Source organism: Lepisosteus oculatus, chromosome 11 (genome assembly GCF_040954835.1).
Source record: "Lepisosteus oculatus isolate fLepOcu1 chromosome 11, fLepOcu1.hap2, whole genome shotgun sequence".
NCBI lineage: Eukaryota > Metazoa > Chordata > Actinopteri > Semionotiformes > Lepisosteidae > Lepisosteus > Lepisosteus oculatus.
Window position 1 is genome coordinate 29,660,250 of NC_090706.1, and position 23,707 is coordinate 29,683,956.

At 50.2% G+C, this 23,707-nt stretch overlaps 1 protein-coding gene across 3 annotated transcripts; it reads right to left on the reverse strand.

The window, feature by feature from the left end:
- Positions 1 to 384: 384 nt before the first annotated feature.
- Positions 385 to 23,244, reverse strand: lcp2a (lymphocyte cytosolic protein 2a). 3 transcript variants are annotated; one of them, XM_069196062.1, is made up of 22 exons: positions 22,028 to 23,244; positions 15,253 to 15,315; positions 14,530 to 14,576; positions 12,142 to 12,207; positions 11,440 to 11,468; positions 10,923 to 10,966; positions 10,106 to 10,304; positions 9,811 to 9,911; positions 9,252 to 9,315; positions 8,462 to 8,578; positions 8,116 to 8,132; positions 7,670 to 7,689; positions 6,407 to 6,520; positions 6,015 to 6,042; positions 5,683 to 5,695; positions 5,084 to 5,195; positions 4,208 to 4,273; positions 3,010 to 3,050; positions 2,386 to 2,501; positions 1,365 to 1,439; positions 1,099 to 1,254; positions 385 to 964 (listed from the first exon to the last, which is right to left on the reverse strand). In XM_069196062.1, the coding sequence occupies exons 1-22, from the start codon at positions 22,103 to 22,105 to the stop codon at positions 839 to 841; spliced, it is 1,692 nt and encodes a 563-aa protein (XP_069052163.1). In that variant the 5' UTR covers positions 22,106 to 23,244; the 3' UTR covers positions 385 to 838. The 3 variants fall into 3 exon arrangements, with proteins under 3 accessions (XP_069052163.1, XP_069052162.1, XP_069052164.1); XM_069196061.1 differs by having other exon boundaries at positions 10,923 to 10,969; positions 22,028 to 23,243; XM_069196063.1 differs by lacking the exon at positions 4,208 to 4,273 and having other exon boundaries at positions 10,923 to 10,969; positions 22,028 to 23,241.
- Between the last annotated feature and the right edge of the window lie 463 nt (positions 23,245 to 23,707).

Genomic DNA, 23,707 nt, shown 5'->3' on the forward strand with positions numbered 1-23,707 from the left:
TTTACACAGTAAAACAACGGGGGCTATAACGTTTATTTTGTATCGGTATAAACAATCAATGGAAAGTTATGTTCAGGGCCCTGCTGGAATAAACTGACATAACACCTAGCCTAAATCAGAGTACACACCAACAACTCCATACTCCTAATGGTCATGATGCCCTGTGCATCTGCAGGGGTCTGGCAGAGGTGGGTGTGGAAAGGGTCATGGGATTTGGAAATCATACCCTGTTTGGCGTGAACACTGATTTTAGTTTCCTGGGGAGCTGTACTTTTCCACTAGGTGGTTGAGTTCCTGGCCTCCGGGCCACCTTATTGCCTGCCTTGTCCCGAAGATCAAAACAAGACAGCAGGCCCCGAAACTGACTCAGAGGAACACGGTGAGTGTGAAACCACAGTTATTTTTATTTTTTTGTAAAATGAATTAAATAAAATTAAAAAAAAAGGCAGGATACAGGATTATTTGGAAAGTGGGAATACACTATAACTTCACTAGAAAAGCTCTTACAGCGCATGTTGAACACCCTTTCGCAGTTTTCACACTCGGCACAGAAAGGCGGACTGGTGCTGACAGGATTAGCTGTGTGCTGGAGACATGGATCTGACACGTGAAGTGAACAGAGCCCGGCAGCCTGCTACTCAAGCACATATTAAGGCATCTCATAAGAATCTGTTTGAGTTTGTAACGTGTGAAACACTACGGCATCCTCGTGTCGAACTGTTCCTCTGCTACAGCGAATCACGCAGTGTCACTGCAGGGCTTTGAGATGATGGTGAGCACGGAGCAGCACAAGTGTGATGTGTCCCGACGCCAGCATGCTCCTGGGGCGGCCAGCGGATCAGTACCCAGCCGGGTATGTCAGCAGGCACTGTCTCTGGTGCCCCGAGCCGCGGTCTTTCCCGTCGATCAGGAGCAGAGGGGTCTGCTGGTGGTGCTGGATGATCTCGCTCACTGATGTGAAGTTCTGTGGGAGCAGACAGATGTGTGAACAGGTGACAGTTCTCAGTACTGTAGAGAACAGTGCAACTGAGTGTCACAGTCTCGGTGTCTGTCCCTGTCCAGTGTGTCCAGTGTCACAGTCTCGGGGTCTGTCCCTACCTCCTTGCCCTTCAGTCCAGTGCCCAGGAGGAAGACGTCCGCCTCGCGATGGTAGCGGATCTGGATGTTGAAGACCTTGTTCTGGTACAGGACCATGAGCACATAGGGCTGAGAGGGGGAGCGCTTTGAGCTGTCCCGCACTAGGTACGTGCCGTCCTGAAGCAGCGAGAGAGAGGTCACTAAATACAGATCGATGGATAGTTGAGTGCAGTGCTGAAATGTGAACTGTGTCCTGTAGAGTGTGCAGGACAGGGAGGAGATTTCACCTGGTTGACTCTCCTCAGACAGGCCTCTGCCTCTTGCCGGGTAATCTGAGCCACGTACCACTGGGGGTCCAGGTCCTGTGTATAAACACACAGAAGGTTAGTCAGACAGACACTGGTCACACGGGTAAACAGGCATAGGATAGACAGACACTGGTTACACAGGTAGAGAGGCACAGGATAGACAGACACTGGTTACACAGGTAGACAGGCACAGGCTAGACAGAAACTGGTTACACAGGTAGACAGACACTGGTTACACCATTAGACAGCCTTGAGCCCAGTGCTCAGCTATTTAGTGAGACATCAAAAGTATTTGTGGTAGCCAGTGAGTCAGCTATGCTGTGTGTTTAGCTGTCCCTGTTTCTACTGCTGTTGTTCATGTATGTAAGCATTGTGATACAGCCTGTCTGTCATGGTACCAGCTCAGGACTGGGCCATGGGCACTCAGTTAGTCTAGAAACAGGCGAGTGACTGGATCGAAAGAACAGAGCAATGATTAATATACATTCTGTCCTGTCAATGAGGAAACGGGTACTGCTTGCACTATTTTTATGGTTGTATTGATTTCATTCTGTCTGTCACAAAAGGCAGCTAATAGCTTTGCACTGACCTGGTGAAGATTTATGGTAAGCATTATAAAACCATTTTCAGCAATAGCTTCCCTGGTGATTGTCTTGTTTTTTTAATGTGCAACAACAAGGCCGAAGAGGGCCTGCTGGGGTGAGGTAACTCGGAACTGCAGCCTCACCTTGTGGCCATGGGCAGGTATTACAGTGCCATTAGTATGAAGTACTACAAAACACAAAACACCCACACAAACACAGGGAGAACACACAGACTCCACACAGAATGTACCCCAGGGCACCAGCGCTGCCTGTTGGCCATGCCAACCGCTGCGCCACCATGCTGCCACTAAAATCATTACAGCTAATCCTGAACTTCCCCCCTCGCAGAAAAACGCCACCTTGGGACAGGACTGCGGAAGGCACACACTGCATGCGTGGCGCCCTGTGCTCTGTACCTGCTCGTCATCCATCGCGGGCTCCGAGGTCACGGGGGGTCTCTGGGGCTGGGGAGGGGGCAGGGGCGGTCTGATGTCAGCGGTGCCCCGGGAGTGAGACCGGTGGATATTCACAGCTTTCGAAACACAGACCGGCGTGAGAATACAGTAGCTCCGCCCATCAGGCGGAGAGACACAAGGTCAAATCGATCGGTTTTATTCCTACATTCCTTTCACTCAGTCCCGAGCATCCTCAACTGCTCTACTTCACTGTACTTCATTTCACTGCATAAACATGGACAGTAAGCAGGAACACACTAAAACCACTGAGAGAAATTAAAGAACGAATGAAAGGTAATTGAAAACACGGGGAAGATTTAAAGTCATCAGCAGGGGGTGTCCTATCAATACAGGCAGCTGCGTGCTGGCCGATGTTTCCAGCGCCTGGCACTGACGTCTCACAGGCCGTCACTCGACACTAGGGACATCTGCTGGAGGTCAAAGGTGTCTCACTCGAGCGCACCAAACTCCTGCCCTGGTGCTGCAGGGCTCACAGGCCTCTCCAGCGCTTATCTGGGCTGGTTCAGGAGCTCAGGCCAGTTCCACCGCTGTGCGAATGGGACCCTGACCTGGGTCGGTACCTACCTGTCTGTAGCCTGGAGGGAAGAGAGCCGGTGGGGTTTAGCCTGGAAGACAGAGGGGGGACAGGCATGTATGAGATCTCTCACAACCTAACTGGTCTGCAGTTTCTTTAGAGAGCCGCTAGAGGGCAGCACATTCCTAACAAGAACAAAAAACCTCTAGAGATCAGTGTTGTGTCTTTCAGTTTCCATAAAATCATCGTTACCTTCCAGCTGGGAAATGTCTACGCATGTAGCAACTGCTAAAAACATCAAATTCCATAAACAGAAACAGTTTCAGGTTGTCCTTGACTGCTAGATGAGTGTTAGACTTTCTGTGTCTGTGAGAGTGCAATTGTTGTTTCCATCTAAGTTTAATTGTTTTTTTTGAAAGAGCAGATTAATATACCTGCATAACTCTGCATGTGTTGCTAAATCTCGTAATGACTGTTCTGTTAGTTTGTGTTTGTTATGTACTTTTTTCACAGATAACGGAAAAACTACAGAAACATAATGGCTTTTGAAAAGTTCTTGTTTTCGGTTTCAAAATTTGAAGAGGGGAAATTTTGTTAGGAACTACGATGATTCACTGCAAAACAGGTCTGTAGCGTACAGAGTAGTGTAATACAGGCCTGTACTGTATAGAGCAGAGGAATACTGGCCTGTACTGTACAGAGTAGTGTAATACAGGCCTGTACTGTATAGAGCAGAGGAACACTGGCCTGTACTGTACAGAGTAGTGTAATACAGGCCTGTATGCTATGAATTGGCTTCATTACTCTGCTCTCCTCCCCACTGAGAGCTGATGTGTGGTGTGCGTTCTGGCGCACTATGGCTGCCATCGCATCTTTCAGGTGGGGCTGCACACTGGTGGTGGTGGAGGGGAGTCCCACTTACCTGTAAAGCGCTTTGAGTGGAGTGTCCAGAAAAAGCGCTATATAAGTGTAAGCAACTATTAATTATTATTATTATACAGAGCAGAGGAACACTGGCCTGTACTGTACAGAGTAGTGTAATACAGGCCTGTACTGTATAGAGCAGAGGAACACTGGCCTGTACTGTACAGAGTAGTGTAATATTGGCCTTATTATGCTGCAGGAGTGGAAATGAGACCCAGTTGCTCAGCGATCTGTGAAAATTAAGACAACTTATAAGAGCAGAAGACAAAAACTGTTTTCGGAATGGTGCTGACTCAGTGCCGAGGAAGTGAAACAGGGTCCCACCTGCAGGAGAGCAGTGTGGGATTTCCCATGCTCATCTTGTTTTGCTGAGCCAAGCAGTTCTCAGGCCTAGAAAGCAGAACAAATGTGTTTTACATCCCAGAGGCTGGGCTCATGCGCACACCAGGCATGCCAGTGCTATTACATCTGCACCCCTGCACAGCGACGGGTTCAGAGGGCTTTCTGACGCCCCCTTGTGGAATGGAGCGGTGCTGCGCTGTGTTTCCCGGTCAGCTAGCACTTTCTGCTGAGACTGCAGTCAGAACTGGAACCAAAAAGCCACTTTACTGCTCCAAAGGCAGTCCAGCGAGAGATTTACAGGCCCCATAGGAGAGGGGAAGCAGGGACTGGACCTGCGTTTCGAAAGAAACTTGCTTTGCAGTAGCGTTACCACGAGTGATGATGGTCTCACTCTTCCTCTTCCAGCAGGTTATAGGGCTCACCATTACATCACCAGTTTCTGAAGACCTGGGACACGTACTGCATGCAGAGACTGATAAAGTGCTGAAATGTAGTGATCTGCGGTCCCTTCAGCCCTCAAGGACTGGAGGTTTTTTAGTTGAGCCTGAGTAAGTGTCGTAGCTGGCCGCCGAGAAGTGTTTCGAAACAGGTGGCCGGAGAGACTAACTGGACAGGGCCTCAGCAGGGGCAGGGCTGGGGGCAGTTAGTCCAGGACAGCAGGGGGGTGTGGGGCTATGGTACATCAGTGCTGCGTGAACAAGCACAACTTCTCAGTCTCAGCCCTTAGACCTCAGTGTCCTGCAGACGCACGGGTTTCTGATTTAACTGAGTGTGTGCAGGGTGTGCAGATGCTGTTATGATTACTGTCTCAGTACTAGAGTGCCCATGTGGTGCCGTCATTACATTGGGGTGCCATACCCGTCAGAGACTGGGGGTCTGGGCATACGAGGACCCCTCTGCATTGGGAAGGTGTTGGAGTTGGAAGCAGCGCCCCCTCCAGGCTGCGGCAGGGGTGGCCTCAGAATTGGAGCTGTGGAGGAGAAAGGGAGACAGGGAAAGATCGATGACAGAGCGAAGCCAGATCAACCAGTCAATGTGTGAGGAGAGAGAAACTGTACAAGACCAGAGTGGGGTTCAGTCCTCCTGCAGCCCCACGGCACACAGATCAGGGGAGGAGAGAGAAACTGGACAAGACCAGAGTGGGGTTCAGCCAGGACAGGCTCTACTCTACTTGATAACCTCTACTTTAATGAACAATCATGGGATCTGTAATTACCCCAGTTTAATGAAGGAAACGAAAACCAACAAAACCCATTAAAATACAAAATCTGTGGATTTTTTATATAATTTAAGATTGCAAATGCAAAAACTGAAAATTAAGACTACATAAAAATATGCAAATGAAAACGGAATAAATTAAATACCCGATATTGTATAGTTTATTGTGAATAAATTATACAAAAAATCTGAAATACTTGCTGGATCCTAAAGGTGCAGAGTTTAGAGCTGGTACTTACTGTCATCCAGTGTCTGAAAATGGAAACAGAAAAAGTCAGATGAGAGGCAGAAGGAAAACACTGATTTCACAAAGCTCACACTAAAACCATCTGTACTGCGTTACCATGCACAGAACTCACACTACAGCCAACTGTACTGCGTTAGAATACACACTGGAGTATTTTAATCAGCATGTAAAGATGTACATGATAATACCAGGCCAAAGCAATGTGCTCTGAGAGTTCCACTATTCCCTCTCCTGTTGGACAGTTGACTCAGGTCATTACTATTACTGTCTTGCTATAAACCGTTAAAGAACCACTGATGTCTCAGATGTACGGGGAATACTTACATCTTCTCTCTGGTCCAGTCCAGTGGGTCTGGAAGGGAAAGACACAGAGTTGAACTTTAGTGTTGGACAGAGAGAGAGAGACACACACACAGAGGGAGATATACAGATGTCTAAATTAGTGTTGGGAGATGGAGAGGGAGAGACAAATGTGTACATTAGTGTTGGACTAAAGTCTGACAATATTGGACAGAGAGGGAGGTACACAGAGTGTAAATAAGTGCTGGACAGAGAAAGAGACACAGAGGTGTACACGAGTGTTGGACAGAGAGGGAGAGACACAGAGGCGTTGGACAGAGAGAGTCCATCAGTTCCGAACAGGGGGATAGAGGGAGAGGTATGAATACAGAGAAATCCAGGGAGCTCTCCATCATGATAGGCTGTAGGGGGCGCACCTGGGAGCCATAGGACGTCGGCTCAGGGAGGGTCCCGAAGGTCCATTCCTTTCGACAGGGAGGGGGGGTTTGGCCTGCCTCTGTGTGTCAGGGGGCTTCTCTGCTGCCGGGGGTCTTGGAGAAAGAAGCACAGTCATAACACTGTCCTGAACTGGGCAGCAGGGGAGAGGACAGCATTCTGACACTGGTGTGCTAGGTGGGGGGTTAAAGGTATAGGGAGAGGAGGGAAGAGACAGAGAGAGGGAGTTTTGGGAGTTCCTGAGCTGGCAGTGAAGGCACTGAGGGAGAAGGCACTCAGGGCTTTCTACACAATAAGGAGGCTTTTCAACATCAACCCACCAACAAGAATCTGGCTCCTAATATTTGAAAGTGTGATCCAACCCATTGCCCTACATGGCAGTGAAGTGTGGGGTCCCCTCACAGACCAGGAGTACAGTCAATGGGACAAACATCCCACAGAAAAACACCTAACAATGCATGCAGGGCCGAATGAGATCAATACCCACCATTAATAAACACACAGAAGAGAGTATTAAAATATTGGCTACACCTAAAAAACAGCGACCAAAATTTCTACCACCACAAGGCCCTGCAGAGCCGAGAGCTGAGCCCAACAAAGAGCCTAAACAAAACAAATACAATGAACGTAAAACAAAAATCTATAGACATTTACAGACGTTGACAATAAAGTCACAATCATTGTCTCCCAATAGTGCTCCATATGTTTATAGGTAAATATCTTATGATGTGTCTGTATTGTATTGTAAATGAATGTCTGTAGATTTTTTATGTGAATTGTGTTTGTTTTGCTTTGGCAACACTGATTTTACTCTTTGGTCCTGCCAGTCAAGCATCTTGAATTGAATTGAGAGGCAGAGAGAAGCAGGGAGCAGGAGGGAGGAAAGGAGAGGAAAGAGGGGAGAAGGAGAGACGGGGCAGGCAGAGCAGAGTGGGGAGGGGAGCCTGTGTTGAAGAGAGGGAGTACAGGCTGGGTTTGAGAGGATGGGGAGCCATGAGAGGGGCACACAGAGCCTTGAGGGTCAAGGGTCGTTTGGCCAGTAGAGGCCACAGGGAAGCAAGAGTCCCTGCCCCCTGCTCAGGGTGCGCCCCGAATCAGAACCAGCGCTGCGCCCCGGGACAGCCGTGCACCCTGCCGCCTCTGTCGGCGCCCCCTTCAGGTGGCTCCTGGGCCCATTCCACAGTAAGGGACCTTTTTCGGGTGGGAAAGTAACTCTGGCTGGGCCAGCGAAACCGATCCCTTACCTTCGGGGCGGCGTTATAGTCTGTGGAGAGAGAGAGGGGCGTCAGCGACGATACCGCGCTCTGTTTCTCTGCGGGGTGACACACGCAGTCGCCCCACGGTGAGGCCCGTCTGGGGCCTCATTTAAATCAGAATTCATTGCGTGTCGAGTTGGGATCTATTTACACGGGACAGCATGAAATAAAGCAAACACATCGCGGCAAAGGAGACGGCCGATCGGCCTCTGACGCCTCTGACAGCTCTGCAGGTCGACGCTCAACACAGATGCGGCCAGGCGGCTGCTGCACACGCCAACAGACCAGGTCTTTGGTCTTCAGCTGACGAGGGGGCTCTTAAAGGGTTGTGAAGGGATATGAGAAGACGAGATCTAGAAAAATGTTGACCACAGCCCACGTGAGACAGGCAAGACAGCACAAAGACGAGAGAGACAGTGGAACACGAATCTCACCCTGTCTTGTTTTCTTGCTGCAAGGAAGAGAAAAAGAGAAAAAGCGAGTCACATACTGACTAGTATTAGAGTATGTTAGAATAAACGCCAAGATTTACACCACGAGTGCTCATGTTATGATCGTTTTGCGATTCAAGCAGTGCAATAGATCACAATCCTAGTCCGCAGCAGACTGATCCACTCCAGGCTTTACAGTGTTTTACAGCCCAATATTCAAAAACCTTAGCAGTTTCAGTGCTTCAAAGAAGCCAAGGGTGTGTTAGTGCCCAAGTTTTTGAATATACATGTGTGTCTGCGCTGTGTCCCTGATGGACTGGCCTGCGGGCAGAGTGGGTGGAGGTGGTACCTTGGATGGGGGACTCTTTGCTAGCGCCAGGGATCCCTGGCAGCCCGGGCAGGCCCCTCTCCAGAGTCGTGGGCTTCTTACTGCGGTCAACCGAGGGGGCAGCATGGCCTGACGGAGCTGCAGGCAGAAGGGCACAGTGCGTGATGGAGGGTCACAGACACAGTGATACACACATGGGCACACACACTGATACATACACACACTGGCACACAGGCACAGTGCGTGATGGAGGGTGATGTAGGGTCACAGACACAGTGATACACACATGGGCACACACACTGATACATTCACACACTGGCACACAGGCACAGTGCGTGATGGAGGGTGATGGAGGGTCACAGACACAGTGATACACACATGGGCACACACACTGATACATACACACACTGGCACACAGGCACAGTGCGTGATGGAGGGTCACAGACACAGTGATACACACATGGGCACACACACTGATACATACACACACTGGCACACAGGCACAGTGCGTGATGGAGGGTGATGGAGGGTCACAGACACAGTGATACACACATGGGCACACACACTGATACATACACACACTGGCACACAGGCACAGTGCGTGATGGAGGGTCACAGACACAGTCATACACACATGGGCACACACACACACACACACACATACACTGAAACATGCTCACTAATGAACACCCTCAAACACATATGTACTGGTATACACACGGATGCTCACTGACACGCAGAAAGCAGACACATAAATCCTCCCTGAGAAACCATCAGTCAGACAGCTGGCTGGACAGAAATAGGGACTCACGCTTGTTTGGGGGTCTGAATGGTGCCTGGGGAGACTCTTCGCGTCTTGGGGGAGGTGGGCCCATCTACACAGAAAGAGGAGTTTATGACATGCTGACCAATAGGACACTGAAGCACATGAACACACACTGAAGCTGAGACCCACACATATGTTCAGAGGAGGATATAAAATCCTCAAAGACACTAACACACTCAACTTCATGACTTCTTCAGAATCAAAAGTGAAACATGAACCAGAGGACACCAGTGGAAATTATAGGGAAGAGCCCTTAAAACTGAGAAGGGGTGCACTTTACACAAAGGGTAGTGGGAGTGTGGAACAAGCTGCCCAGACATGCTGTTGAAGCCGATACCCTGGTTTCTTTCAAGAAACAGCTGAATGAGGTCCTCCTTATGACAGGAGGCATTTCTTTGGATTAATTAACCAAATGAGCTAGACTAACTGATTGGCCAATCGTTCGTAACCTTTGTGATGTACTTAAGATTCAGTGAGACTGTGAGTGAGAAAGTACAGTAATAGAGATACAGAAATAAATACAGAGAGGAGTATAGGGACTCACAGTACGGTTGTTGAACCCAGGCAAGGTTGGGCCAGGACGCTGTGGGGGGGCAGGCGGTTGACTTGGGAGTGTCTTCATTGATGTGCCACGAGACTGGTTATCTACAGACACAACGACACCACAGCTGACACACAGAAGGTATAGTAGTCTGTACACTGTGAAGGCAGTACAGTCCCTGTGTAGAGTGTGTGTACTGTACCTGTATACAGGTAACACTGTGAAGGCAGTACAGTCCCTATGTAGAGTGTGTGTACTGTACTTGTATATTGGTAACACTGCGAAGCTTGTACTGTACCTATGTAGACAGAGTTGTTATTAATGGGCTTGGCTGGGAAGATCTTGTTAGGCTGATCATCAGGGGGCTCAGAGGGAGGGGGTTCATAGTCGTTGTCACTCTCCCCCCCCTCGGGCCCTCCCTCTGTTGGGGATTCATAATCACCCCCACTACCAACATCATCCTCTGCGTCCGGACTCTCGTAGTCATCACTGTCCTCCTAGAAGGACAGGCACACAGGCAGGGTTATAAGATAACTTTTATTGGCCATATACAATTTCTTGTATTAGGAATTTGTCTTTTCGCAGACCCCAACTTGCTCTCCATGAGACACACAGACAGGGAGAGAAGCTGGGGGTCAGAACGCAGGGTCAGCCATTTATACAGCACCCCTGGAGCAGTTGGGCCTTGCTTAGGGGCCCAACGGAGTAGGATCGCTGTTCTGGCCGGGGGTTACGAACCGGCAACCTTCCAGCCACAGGCGCAGATCCTGAGCCACAGAGCCACCACACCGTTGGAGAGAGACACTGAGAAGGAGCAGCAGACAGAGACAGGCAGAAAGGCAGAGTAAACCCAGAGACAGACAGGGCTCAGACAGACACAGGGGAGAATGACCACAATCATGACAGTCCAGTCCAGGGCTCAGACAGAGGGACAGAGAGAGACTGGCCACAGTAATAACAGTCCAGGGCTCAGACAGAGGCACAGAGAGGGACTGACTGCAAGAACAGCAGCCCAGGGTTCAGACAGAAGGACAGAAAGAGACTGACCACAGAAACCAATGGCTCAGACAGAGAAAACAGCCTTGTAGCTACAGTGACCTAACAGCTCTACTTACAAACTCCTCTGAGTCCCAGCCTTGATCATTGTCCTGAGGGAATTCTACTGAGAGAGGATAGAAAGGTGGGGACAGAGTAAGGTGACATTTATTATCAACAGAGATGCACACAGAAAACTGCACAGCCATGAGGCTAACATAGCCAGACAGACAGATGCTGCAACATAGAGACATAAATACTGTAGTTAGACAGGCAGATACCTGATACTGCGGATGGACAGATAGACAGACACACACTGTAGTGAGAGAGATAGACACATACTGTAGTTAGAGAGATAGACACATACTGTAGTAAGACAGACAGATCCAGCTGATGGACTGAAATCATATCATGCTCTTCCAGAGTCATTCTCCTGATTGGCGTTGTAAAATTGGACCTTGCAAGCATACAGACTTTCCAACAGGCCAGGACACATTGAGCACAGACTCCTGAGCAGAGAGGACACCAGCCCCACAGGACAGTCCTCCTGGGGGAGGGGGGCACTGGCACACACCGAACTGGCAGCATGTCCCCTACCTTGTTCTTTGATCCTGAGAGGTGCCTGCCTGTGAGAGAGAGGAAGAATGACAGTGGGGTCACTGACTTTCCAAATCAAACTGCTCCCTCGTGGGGTTTCTCGATCACTCTGTCAGCCTGGTGAACCTCTGCCTGCATCCCCAGGAACCCCAGCCAGGGCTCCAGTGAACCACAGCCAGCGTCCCAGCACACACCAGCCAGCGTCCCAGCACACACCAGCCAGCGTCCCAGCACACACCAGCCAGCGTCCCAGCACACACCAGCCACGACTCCAGTGAACCTCAGCCAGCATCCCAGCGAAACCCAACTAGCGTTCCATTGAACCTCAGCCAGTGTCCCAGCGGACCTCAGCCAGCATCCCAGCGAACACTAGCCAGCGTTCCAGTGAACTGTCTTTCCATATTTCTGCACAAGCCATATGTGATAGTCTCTATACTGTACACAGCTATATAGGAAAGATCTCTTTACTATACACATGCCACTGTATATATGACATGTTTCTATACTGTATACATCTCTATATTGTACAGGAGCTATTGTATATATGACACATTTCTATAATTTACACGTCTCTATATTGTACACAGCTATGACTTATCTCTATACTGAACATAATCTATGACACGTCTCCATACTGTACATAAACTATATATGTGATACAGGTGGTAACTAATGGACAGTGACTGGTGACTGGTAACTCACTTCTTGTGGAAAAGACCCCTCTTCTCCTCCTTCTTGTTGATGTCATGACACAGTCGGCTGATCATCCTGGAAAGAAACAAAGCAGCAGCGAGCCTCTGTTAAAGACCCTGAGCACAGAACCTGCACACACTCTGCGTGCACGCCCTGTGTCCAGCCCAAAGACAGAGTAGTATGTCACAAGCTCTCTGAAGGACAAGAGATTGAGAGAACGCCCTGTGTCCAGCTCAGAGAAAGAGAAGCTTGTCCCAGGCTCTCTAAAGGACAGGAGACTGAGAGCACACCCTGTGTCCAGCCCAGAGACAGAGAAGATTGTCACAGGCTCTCTGAAGGACAGGAGACTGAGAGCACGCCCTGTGTCCAGCCCAGAGACAGAGAAGATTGTCACAGGCTCTCTGAAGGACAAGAGATTGAGAGAACGCCCTGTGTCCAGCCCTGAGACAGAGAAGATTATCACAGGCTCTCTGAAGGACAGGATACTGACAGCACACCCTGTGTCCAGCCCTGAGACAGAGAAGATTGTCACAGGCTCTCTGAAGGACAGGAGACTGAGAGCACACCCTGTGTCCAGCCCAGAGACAATGAAGATTGTCACAGGCTCTCTGAAGGACAGGAGACTGACAGCACGCCCTGTGTCCAGCCCTGAGACAGAGAAGATTATCACAGGCTCTCTGAAGGACAGGAGACTGAGAGCACACCCTGTGTCCAGCCCAGAGACAGAGAAGATTGTCACAGGCTCTCTGAAGGACAGGGGACCTGACGTCAGAGATGACAGACAGAGGCCACACTGCACGTCCCTCTGGCCTACTCTCAAAGGATGTGGTCACACTGGGCCCTCTTCTGTGGATGACGCATTGTCCCACGCGCTGTCTCTCAGATTCCACTTCGAAATGTGCTGCACTGCTACGACTGAACTAAAACTGCTGCAGATATAAAATTCTCTCCCTCTGATCCATACTAGTGTGAATCTGACCATCTCAACATACACACACAAACTCAGATGCACAAAGATACACACAAATACACAAGAAAGAAACACACAGAAACACAAAGATACACAGGTACACACACAGACAGAAAGTCCTTGCTGCTTCGCTTTGTTCAGTTTAGAAATTCCTGTGTCTCTATTTCCTGTGTATCATGTATACCTCATGTGTATTCATGTATAAGTGTACAGGTACACATGACACTCTCCAGTGACTGTGTGTGAGTGTGTGTGTACAGGTACACATGACACTCTCCTGTGACTGTGTGAGTGTGTGTGTACAGGTACACATGACACTCTCCTGTGACTGTGTGTGTGTACAGGTACACATGACACTCTCCTGTGACTGTGTGTGTGTACAGGTACACATGACACTCTCCTGTGACTGTGTGTGTGTACAGCTACACATGACACTCTCCTGTGATCGCCCCACTGACAGTTGTGCCACGGTCTGTATTTCTCAGCTGTGACTCTTGCTCTTCTTGCATCAGTGTTTCTGAGAGTGTGAGGGGGTGGGCCCCGTCTCTGATGACTCCTTCGGTCTTGCGGGGGGTGATCTTGGGTGATGAGGCAGGCTGCGAGGGGGCAGACACACGGGATGTTTCCATGGGAGCTGGATGGCGTAAGAGACCAGCCTCACTTCCTCTGTAAGTGTCGTGGGACCTAGTTCCTTGATGAAGGCCTGGCCACTGTCAGAATGACACTCTGTATCTCTACTGTTGGTCACTCCAGGGCGCACTGGACAACATGTCAGGGAATCACTAAAACCCACAATAACTCCACAGGGATACATCTGTCCTGGTTTCCTCTTCTCTGGGGAATCCAAGCAGAAGCTAACATTGACAACCCTCACTTCACTTCACAGGCTTCTTCTTTCTTGATGGCTCGTCTTGATGGATCAACCCTGGTCCTGAAAACCCAATAGTGGGGAGACGGCAGCAGTTTCACCAGATCTGATTGGGCTGAACCAGTCCTTGGACCCTGGTGTCTTAACTGTGTCTGTGACCAGGAGTTCTGACCTGATCGATTGGACTAGCACGACTGTCCAGACTGAGGACTGTCCCCTCAGGGATCTGTCCTTTGGGAATCTCTCTCAGTGCAGTATCATATTGCTAAAGATTGAAAGGAAGGAAGGAGAGGAATGACTGAGAGCAAGAGAAGGAAGGGATAGCGACATAGAAAGGGGAGATGAAAAAGATGAGAGAATAGAAGATAATGAAGATGGAGGCAGGCAAGTTGACAACCTTGGGTGAGAAGGAGGAGAGAAGAAAGGAGAGAGGACGGAGGGCAGAGAGACAGGAAAGAACATACAGGATGTGTTGCTGTTGCACTGTGCCAGTGCGAGGCTGTGAGCAGATGTACTGACAGGCCTGTACAGAGATGGGATGGCTCAGAGAAATACTCACGGCGCATGCAGCTTGGGGAACTTCTGCAGGTCGTTCTCTGACATGTCCTGAAAAACAGCAGGAAAATATAGTCAGTCAGCGCATCCCGCATCAACAATAAAGGCTCAGCAAGAGCCCCTTGACCCTAAGAGGAATAATCCATGTCTATAGAGGTGATATGTACTGTAGATAACAGGATAGGGCCATTTAACAAAGTTGACATGTGTTGTGGGAGACAAGATAGGACCCTATCTACAGAGTGTACATGTACTGTAGATAATAGGATAGGACCATGTCCACAGAGGTGATATGTAGGTGACAGGATAGGACCATGTCCACAGAGGTGATATGTAGGTGACAGGATAGGACCATGTCTACAGAGTTGACATGTACTGTGTATGACAGGATAGGGCTGTGTCTACAGAGGCGATATGTAGGTGATAGGATCGTGTCTACAGAGGTTAAAACAAAGTGGCCGTAAATGATAACTTTGGGATCATTGCATTTCTTTTAGAATCTGGACCAAATTATGTTCTTTGGTATGGTTAGTTAATTACACAGACTTCATTGTTACAATACTACCTTAATTATTCTAAGTGAAGACTGTAAAATAGGCTGAGAACTTATATAATGACAGTAAAACGCTTTCGCTGGACTCACATAAACAGAATAAATAAAATATCACAATAACTCAATCACACAGTGCAGACAGTTATGATACAACATGAATAATAGTTGACTCACCAAGAATCTGGGGCCATTTATACTGTGCTTCTTGACCACTCTGTCACAGTCCTTCAAGTCCATCTGTGGAGACAGGAGTGGGACATCAGTACGAAAATCTCCAACTGTCACAGCACTCAGTCTAGGAGACCTGTCTTCAATGGTCTTCTCTAACAGACCCCTTTCACCCCCTCTCCTGCAGCCTGTACCCCACTGTCTCTCTATCAGACCCCTCAATCCTCTCCTGCAGTCTGTACCCCACTGTCTCTCTGTCAGACCCCTCAATCCTCTCCTGCAGCCTGTACCCCACTGTCTCTCTGTCAGACCCCTCAATCCTCTCCTGCAGCCTGTACCCCACTGTCTCTCTGTCAGACCCCTTTCACCCCCTCTTCTGCAGCCTGTACCCCACTGTCTCTCTGTCAGACCCCTTTCACCCCCTCTCCTGCAGCCTGTACCCCACTGTCTCTCTGTCAGACCCCTCAATCCTCTCCTGCAGCCTGTACCCTACTGTCTCTCTGTCAGACCCCTTTCACCCCCTCTCCTGCAGCCTGTACCCCACTGTCTCTCTATCAGACCCCTCAATCCTCTCCTGCAGCCTGTACCCCACTGTCTCTCTGTCAGACCCCTCAATCCTCTCCTGCAGTCTGTACCCCACTGTCTCTCTATCAGACCCCTCAATCCTCTCCTGCAGCCTGTACCCCACTGTCTCTCTGTCCAACCCCTTTCACCCCCTCTCCTGCAGCCTGTACCCCACTGTCTCTCTGTCAGACCCCTTTCACCCCCTCTCCTGCAGCCTGTACCCCACTGTCTCTCTGTCAGACCCCTCAATCCTCTCCTGCAGCCTGTACCCCACTGTCTCTCTATCAGACCCCTCAATCCTCTCCTGCAGCCTGTACCCCACTGTCTCTCTGTCAGACCCCTCAATCCTCTCCTGCAGCCTGTACCCCACTGTCTCTCTGTCAGACCCCTTTCACCCCCTCTCCTGCAGCCTGTACCCCACTGTCTCTCTGTCAGACCCCTCAATCTTCTCCTGCAGCCTGTACGCCACTGTCTCTCTATCAGACCCCTCAATCCTCTCCTGCAGTCTGTACCCCACTGTCTCTCTATCAGACCCCTCAATCCTCTCCTGCAGCCTGTACCCCACTGTCTCTCTGTCCGACCCCTTTCACCCCCTCTCCTGCAGTCTGTACCCCACTGTCTCTCTATCAGACCCCTCAATCCTCTCCTGCAGCCTGTACCCCACTGTCTCTCTGTCCGACCCCTTTCACCCCCTGTCCTGCAGCCTGTACCCCACTGTCTCTCTGTCAGACCCCTTTCACCCTCTCTCCTGCAGCCTGTACCCCACCGTCTCCCTCTTAGTCCTCTCTCACCCCCTCTCCTGAGGTCTGTGCTAGTTTAGGTTTGATGGGGACTCACTCTCTCCCCTCAGTGACGAACACTGCAGTCACCTCCTGTATCTGTCGCAAGCTGCACGTCTCCAGCATTATTCTCCATTATTCTCCAGCGGCTTCTCTGCAGAGCTATGTGGTGAATAATGGGTTTCTGCTGCACCACAATCTCCCCAATTCCTACCCGTCTGGAGGAGCTCCTACCGGCATAGAGCTGAGTACCAAAGTATTCATTTATAAAGTATTAAAGTGATTACTACCACAGGGGTGTGAAAATCTAGTCTGAGCCAGGATTGCAAAGACTTTCTCTGCACAATGTAAATCTTCATTACTGCAGCTATGTAGAGCAATCTTGACAGGGGTCCCTGAAGAGATGTACAGGATATATTTTTATTCATATTTCTAATTAAAAAAACTATGAAGTGATTTCAAAACTGAGATTCTGTCGCTTACTGAAAAAGAAGATGTGTACATTTTATTTTGCTCTGGTATCACAGACACAGTTTAAGCTGGCAGCTCTGAATCATTGGGACAGAAGCAGGCCCTGCTTTAACCTGCTGGGAGCTCTGAGCTCTGAGTTGTACTGGACTGGACTGGACCTACTTGGGCTGGGTTGTATTGGGCAGAACTGGACCTAGCTGGGTTTGGTTGACCTATATTGGACTGGACTGGACCTAGCTGGGCTGGGTTGTATTTGACTGGACTGGATTTATCTGTGCTGGGTTATATTTGACTGGATTGGACCTATCTCGGCTGGGTTGTATTTGACTGGAATGGACCTAGCTGGGATGGGTTGTATTTGAGTTGAATAGACCTAGCTGGGCTGGGTTGTATTGGACTGGACGTAGCTGGGCTGGGTTGTTTTTGACTAGAATGGACTTAGATGGTTTGGGTTGTATTGGACTGGACTGGCCTTAGACTGGATTGGACCTAGCTGGGCTGGGTTGTATTGGACTGGACTGGACCTAGCTGGTTTGGGTTGTATTGGACTGGACCTATCTCGGCTGGGTTGTATTTGAGTGGACTGGACCTAGCTGGGCTGGGATGTGTTTAACTGGACTGGACCTATCTTGGCTGAGTTTTATTTGACTGGACTGGACCTAGCTGGGCTGGGATGTGTTTAACTGGACTGGACCTAGCTGGGTTGGGTTAGGCTGGTGTGTGCTGCAATGGACTGCATAGGCATGGTTTTGTCTACACCAGACCTGACTGTAGCAGCACTCCTATGAACAGGTGCAGCAGCACTTACTTCACAGCTGCGCTACAGGGTATCCGAGCAGTGGCCTGACACATGCCCTGCTGGGTGCTGGAGGAAGCACTGCAGGGCGCGCGGTACCTGCTGTGGTCTGGCCCTGTCTGCGCTGCTCCTTTAATCTCATTCGCCGATGCTCCGTCTCTGCCCGACACACTTCCTGCCCCAGGGCTGGGCGCGTCAGCAGTGGCCTTGCTATGATTTTCCATGCGTCACCAAAGCGGGCGCCCAGCTGGAACTGGCTGACATTAAGAGCGGATCGGACTTTGGGAGTCTTCCAGTCTGCCACAGTGGAACAGTCTGCATGTTGGCCTCAGACTTCACAGAACATAACCATGAATTTACTGGGCAGTGGGTTCCCCTTCTCTATCTTCTTCTCCCATATCTCTAAACTCTACACCATGACTTCACTGGGCTAGGCCGTTTCTCTTTATTTTATCCCACACATGATTCAAACCCACAACCCTGCTGTCTGACAGACAAGGTTCTGAGCATCACTCCTCAGTGCTATGACCACACTGTCCTGCAGCACACTTTCCTAATGGGGGTGACTGTGTGAGTTCAGAAGTCTGATTCCTGAGCATCACTCCTCACTGCTATGACCACGCTGTGCTGCAGCACACTTTCCTAATGGAGGTGAAGGTGTGAATTCAGGAGTGTGAGCACTGCTCCACACTGCTATGACCATGCTCTAAAACACACTCACCTAATGAAGATGAAGGCTCTGCACAACCAAGAGAGGAGAGAGAGAGAACAGAGGTTTGAGGGTAGAGAGAGAAGACAGAGAGGCAGGGGAGAGAGTGAGAGAGAAGAGGGGACAGAGAGGCAGGGGAGAGAGTGAGAGGGTGTACTGGTACAGTCAGAGCCATGAGTCAGGGTGCTGTGGGCTGTTGGCCACACTGGGGGGTGGGGGTGGGGGTTCCTGGCTGCAGCTATTTCTCTTACAGGCTCCTTTCTGGATCTCAGTTTGTCACAGCACCATGTGTGCCAAGAGCCTCAACACTGGACTGAACTCAGGTACAAGGACACCCTGCCCACAAAGGTACACCCACACGTCAGTCTGTGCTCTTACTTAAGAGTTAGTTCCATCCATTCCCTGACTCAGTGGGAAGGTGGCACTCATATTTGTTAGTGCACCCAGTGACGGGCCGAGATAAACTCCACTGGTCAGTGAGGGGCTGAGCAAAGCTCCACTGGTCAGTGACGGGCCTAGATGAGCTCCACTGGTCAGTGATGGGCCTAGATGAGCTCCACTGGTCAGTGACGGGCCTAGATGAGCTCCACTGGTCAGTGATGGGTCTAGATGAGCTGTACTGGTCAGTGACGGGCCTAGATGAGCTCCACTGGTCAGTGACGGGCCTAGATGAGCTGTACTGGTCAGTGACGGGTCTAGATGAGCTCCACTGGTCAGTGATGGGCCTAGATGAGCTGTACTGGTCAGTGACGGGCCTAGATGAGCTGTACTGGTCAGTGACGGGTCTAGATGAGCTGTACTGGTCAGTGACGGGCCTAGGTGAGCTCCACTGGTCAGTGACGGGCCTAGACGAGCTCAAATGGTCAGCGACAGCGTGAGCAGAGCTCCATTTGGCTAAACGCGAACTCACTGCAGCCAGCGCTAACTCACTGGGGACAACAGTGGACAATCTCACTGCAGGCAAAACTAGCTCGCTTCAGACAACACGAGCACACTGCTGGCAACATTAACACACTGAGGACAATAAACATCAGCTGCAGGCAACGCTAACTCACTACGGGCGACTCTAACACAACGCTAACTGTGGGGGACACTAACACAATGCTAACTCACTATGGGTGACTCTAACACAATACTAACTGTGAGGCACACTAACACAATGCTAACTCACTGCGGGTGACTCTAACACAATACTAACTGTGAGGCACACTAACACAATGCTAACTCACTGCGGGCGACTCTAACAATGCTAATTCACTGCAGGGGGTGCTGACACAACACTAACTCACTGTGGGCGATGCTAACACAACGCTAACTCACTGCAGGGGATGCTAACACAACGCTAACTCACTGTGAGGTGCGCCAACACAATGCTAACCCACTGCAGGTGACGCTTACACAACTCTAACTCACTGCAGATGTTGCTCACTCACTGTGGGCGACGCTAACAATGAAAACTCACTGCGGGCAACTAACACAACTCTAACTCACTGTCAGTGACTCTAACACAACTAACTCAGTGTGGGCAACTCTAACAGAATGCTAACTCACTGCATGTGACAGTCTTAACACGCAGCACACAACGCCAACACACTGCATACAACGCTAACTCAGGGTAGACAACGCTAACACATTGGAGACAACGCCAACACACTGGAGACAACGTCAACACTTTTGACAAAGCTAACTCACTGGAGACAATGCCAACACACTGGAGACAATGCCAATTTACTGCAGACAACATGAACTCACTGTAAACAACGCTTAATTCACTGTACGCAATGCTTACTCACTGTAGGCAATGATAATTTACTGATGGGTGATACGAATTCAGTGACGGGTGATACTAACCCATCGCAGACAACGCTAACTCGTAGGCAACACAAATTTGCAGTGGGCAAGGCTAATACAGTGTGAGTGATGTTAACACACTGCAGACAACACTAACACACCTCTGAATCACTGAAGGCTATGCTCACAAACTGCAGATAATGCTAACACACTGCAGACAATGCCTACTTGCTGTGGGAAATACTAACTCATTGTGGGCAATACTAACATACTGTAGGCAATGCTAACACATTGTAGACAACGCTAACTCACTGCACACAAAGCTAGCATGCAGCAGACAATGCTAAGGTAGCAAGCAACACTAACACATTGTAGACAATGCTAAGGTAGCAAGCAACACTAACACATTGTAGACAATGCCAGCTCACTGGAGACAACATTAATTCACTGTACACAATGCTAATGCAGTCGACAACGCTAACATGGTGTAGTTAACTCACTGCAGACAACGCTAACTCACAGTAGACATCACAAACTCACTGGAGACAACGCCAACACACTGGAGACAATGACGATTTACTGCAGACAGCATTAACTCACTGTAAACAACGCGAACTCACTGTAGACAACACCAACACACTGTAGACAATGCTTAATTCACTGTACGCAATGCTAACTCACTGACAGGTGATACTAACACAGTGCAGGTAACGCTAACTCATCGCAGACAATGCTAATTCGCTGTTGGCAACACAAAATTGTTGTGGGCAAGGCTAATACAGTGTGAGTGATGTTAACACACTGCATGCGACGCTAACACACCTCTGATTTACTGAAGGCTATGCTGACTCAGAAGATAATGCTGACTCACTGAAGACAACGCTCACAAACTGCAAATAATGCTAACACACTAGAGACAATGCCTACTTGCTGTGGGAAATGTGAACTCATTGTTGGCAATACTAACATACTGTAGGCAATGCTAACACATTGTAGACAACGCAAACTCACTGTAGACAACGCTAAGGCAGTAGACAACACTAACACATTGTAGACAACGCTAACACACTGCAGACAAAACTAAGGTAGCAGACAACACTAACACATTGTAGACAATGCCAGCTCACTGGAGACAACATTAATTCACTGTACACAATGCTAATGCAGTCGACAACGCTAACATGGTGTAGTTAACTCACTGCAGACAACGCTAACTCACAGTAGACATCACAAACTCACTGGAGACAACGCCAACACACTGGAGACGACGCTAACTCACTGGAGACGACGCTGCTAACTCACTGGAGACGACGCTAACACACTGGAGACGAAGCTAACACACTGGAGACGACGCTGCTAGCACACTGGAGACGACGCTGCTAGCACACTACGGGCGACGCTAACTCACTGGAGACAAGGCTTCCATAACGACAACACAACCCAAGTGGACGGAGCAGCTGACCACAAGAGGCGGGTTTGCCCCAGAAAGGGAGCGATCTGGATCATCGTCCTCTCCCACGAAAAAACCAAGCGCAGAGACACTGACTCCCCCAGGCCCAGGAGCTGGGCTGAGCGCGAGAGCCGAGGGCCACGGGCCCGGTCTCGCGTGCCGAAGCCCCGGACAGCCCGCACCAAACCCGAGAGCGCCGGGGTCGGGCCTGACGCACTCACCGACTTGAGGTACTCTGCCAGCTTGTTGGCGTTCCAGCCCAGGACTTCAGTCCGGCTAGGGAGCTGGTCGAAACTCATGTTGCTCCCCTCACGTAGCGAGATATTCCGCTCCGAATCCGAGTCCCTTGAAGAAGAAGAAGAAGGAGAAGCCGAAAAACGGGCAACGAGCGAGCCTGGGCCGACCGCGTCCTCCTGCCCGGTTACCTCCTGCTCGGCATGCTGGATGGAGAGGGCCCCAAGAAAATGGCTCCCGCGGCTTCGCTGCTACGCCCTGAGCTCTGGCGTCGCCGCGCTGCGGAGGAAGTGAGGTGCCCGACGAGAGAGAGAGCGAGAGAGAGAGAGATGGCCTGCACGCACTGTGCAGCAGAACGAGCCCGCACCAAACAGCTCACACCGAGGGAGTGAGAGAGAGAGAGACAGGAAGGAAGCGCTCAAGACTGAACGAATGCTGACATCTTCCTCTTGCGAAACCAGGGCTGTCAACCTCGGATGGGGGGGTCTGGTGGGGGGGGGGGGGAGAAAACAGCCCCTTCTTGCTGCACAGACTGAGACGACGCGGACGGCACGAAAGCGAGGCTTTTCGAAGAAACACAAATGGCGTCATTCACTACTTCCTCCTGAGTTTCTTGAAAAATCCTCCGGCCGACAAGCGAGTGGTGCTGCGTGGGGGGGGGTTGTTAATAAAAACCCAGCCCTCGTTAAGGAGCCCACTGGACCACAGGCCCCGTCTCTGAGCACAGTCTCTGAGCCTGTGTAGGACCCCTCAGACCGTCAGGGAGGACTATATGGTGCACATGGCTGCCTGACGCAACACAGTGGGCAAGACTGCAGGAGGAACTGCCCCGTCCCCCTGTGCTGCACCAGGGCTGTAGCCCTCGGCTCTTCTCAGAAACTGGTGGCTGCACTTCCTCCATGTGCTGCTGTGACGCCGATATTGCTAAGACTAAAAAAAAAAAAAACAATGAAAAAAAACTATTCGTGAAAAGGCTCCCTCGCATGTACTGTATAGAGCTCCACACACAGGAGGGAACCCACTTCAACACCACAGAACTGCAGAACCACCTGGGTGACACTGTTCTGCACCTGCAGCCCCACGGCACACAGATCAGGGGAGCAGAGTGAAACTGTACAAGACCAGAGTGGGGTTCAGTCCTCCTGCAGCCCCACGGCACACAGATCAGGGGAGGAGAGAGAAACTGTACAAGACCAGAGTGGGGTTCAGTCCTCCTGCAGCCCCACGACACACAGATCAGGGGAGGAGAGAGAAACTGTACAAGACCAGAGTGGGGTTCAGTCCTCCTGCAGCCCCACGACACACAGATCAGGGGAGGAGAGAGAAACTGTACAAGACCAGAGTGGGGAGGACAGACTGAGACAGCTGTTACTCTCATTGCTTGTTTGTGTCGCGGCACTGAGAACGGCCTGTGAGTCCAGTCAGCCACCCTGCCCCCTACAGGCGGTCTGGTCTGGGCCGCTGGCCCTCTCCTCTGCGGACTCTAACAGCACATATGGACATTGCTTCGGCGTTCATGCACGGCGATCAGTAGCCATTGCCTTTTCATATGAGATAAACTACGAGAATTTAACAGTTGTAAAAGAAGTATCTTGTTTTTTGGAATTTGTAAACAAACTGACTTCAATAGTTTGTCTGTTTTCTATGTTTCTTCTGGTTTCCATCTC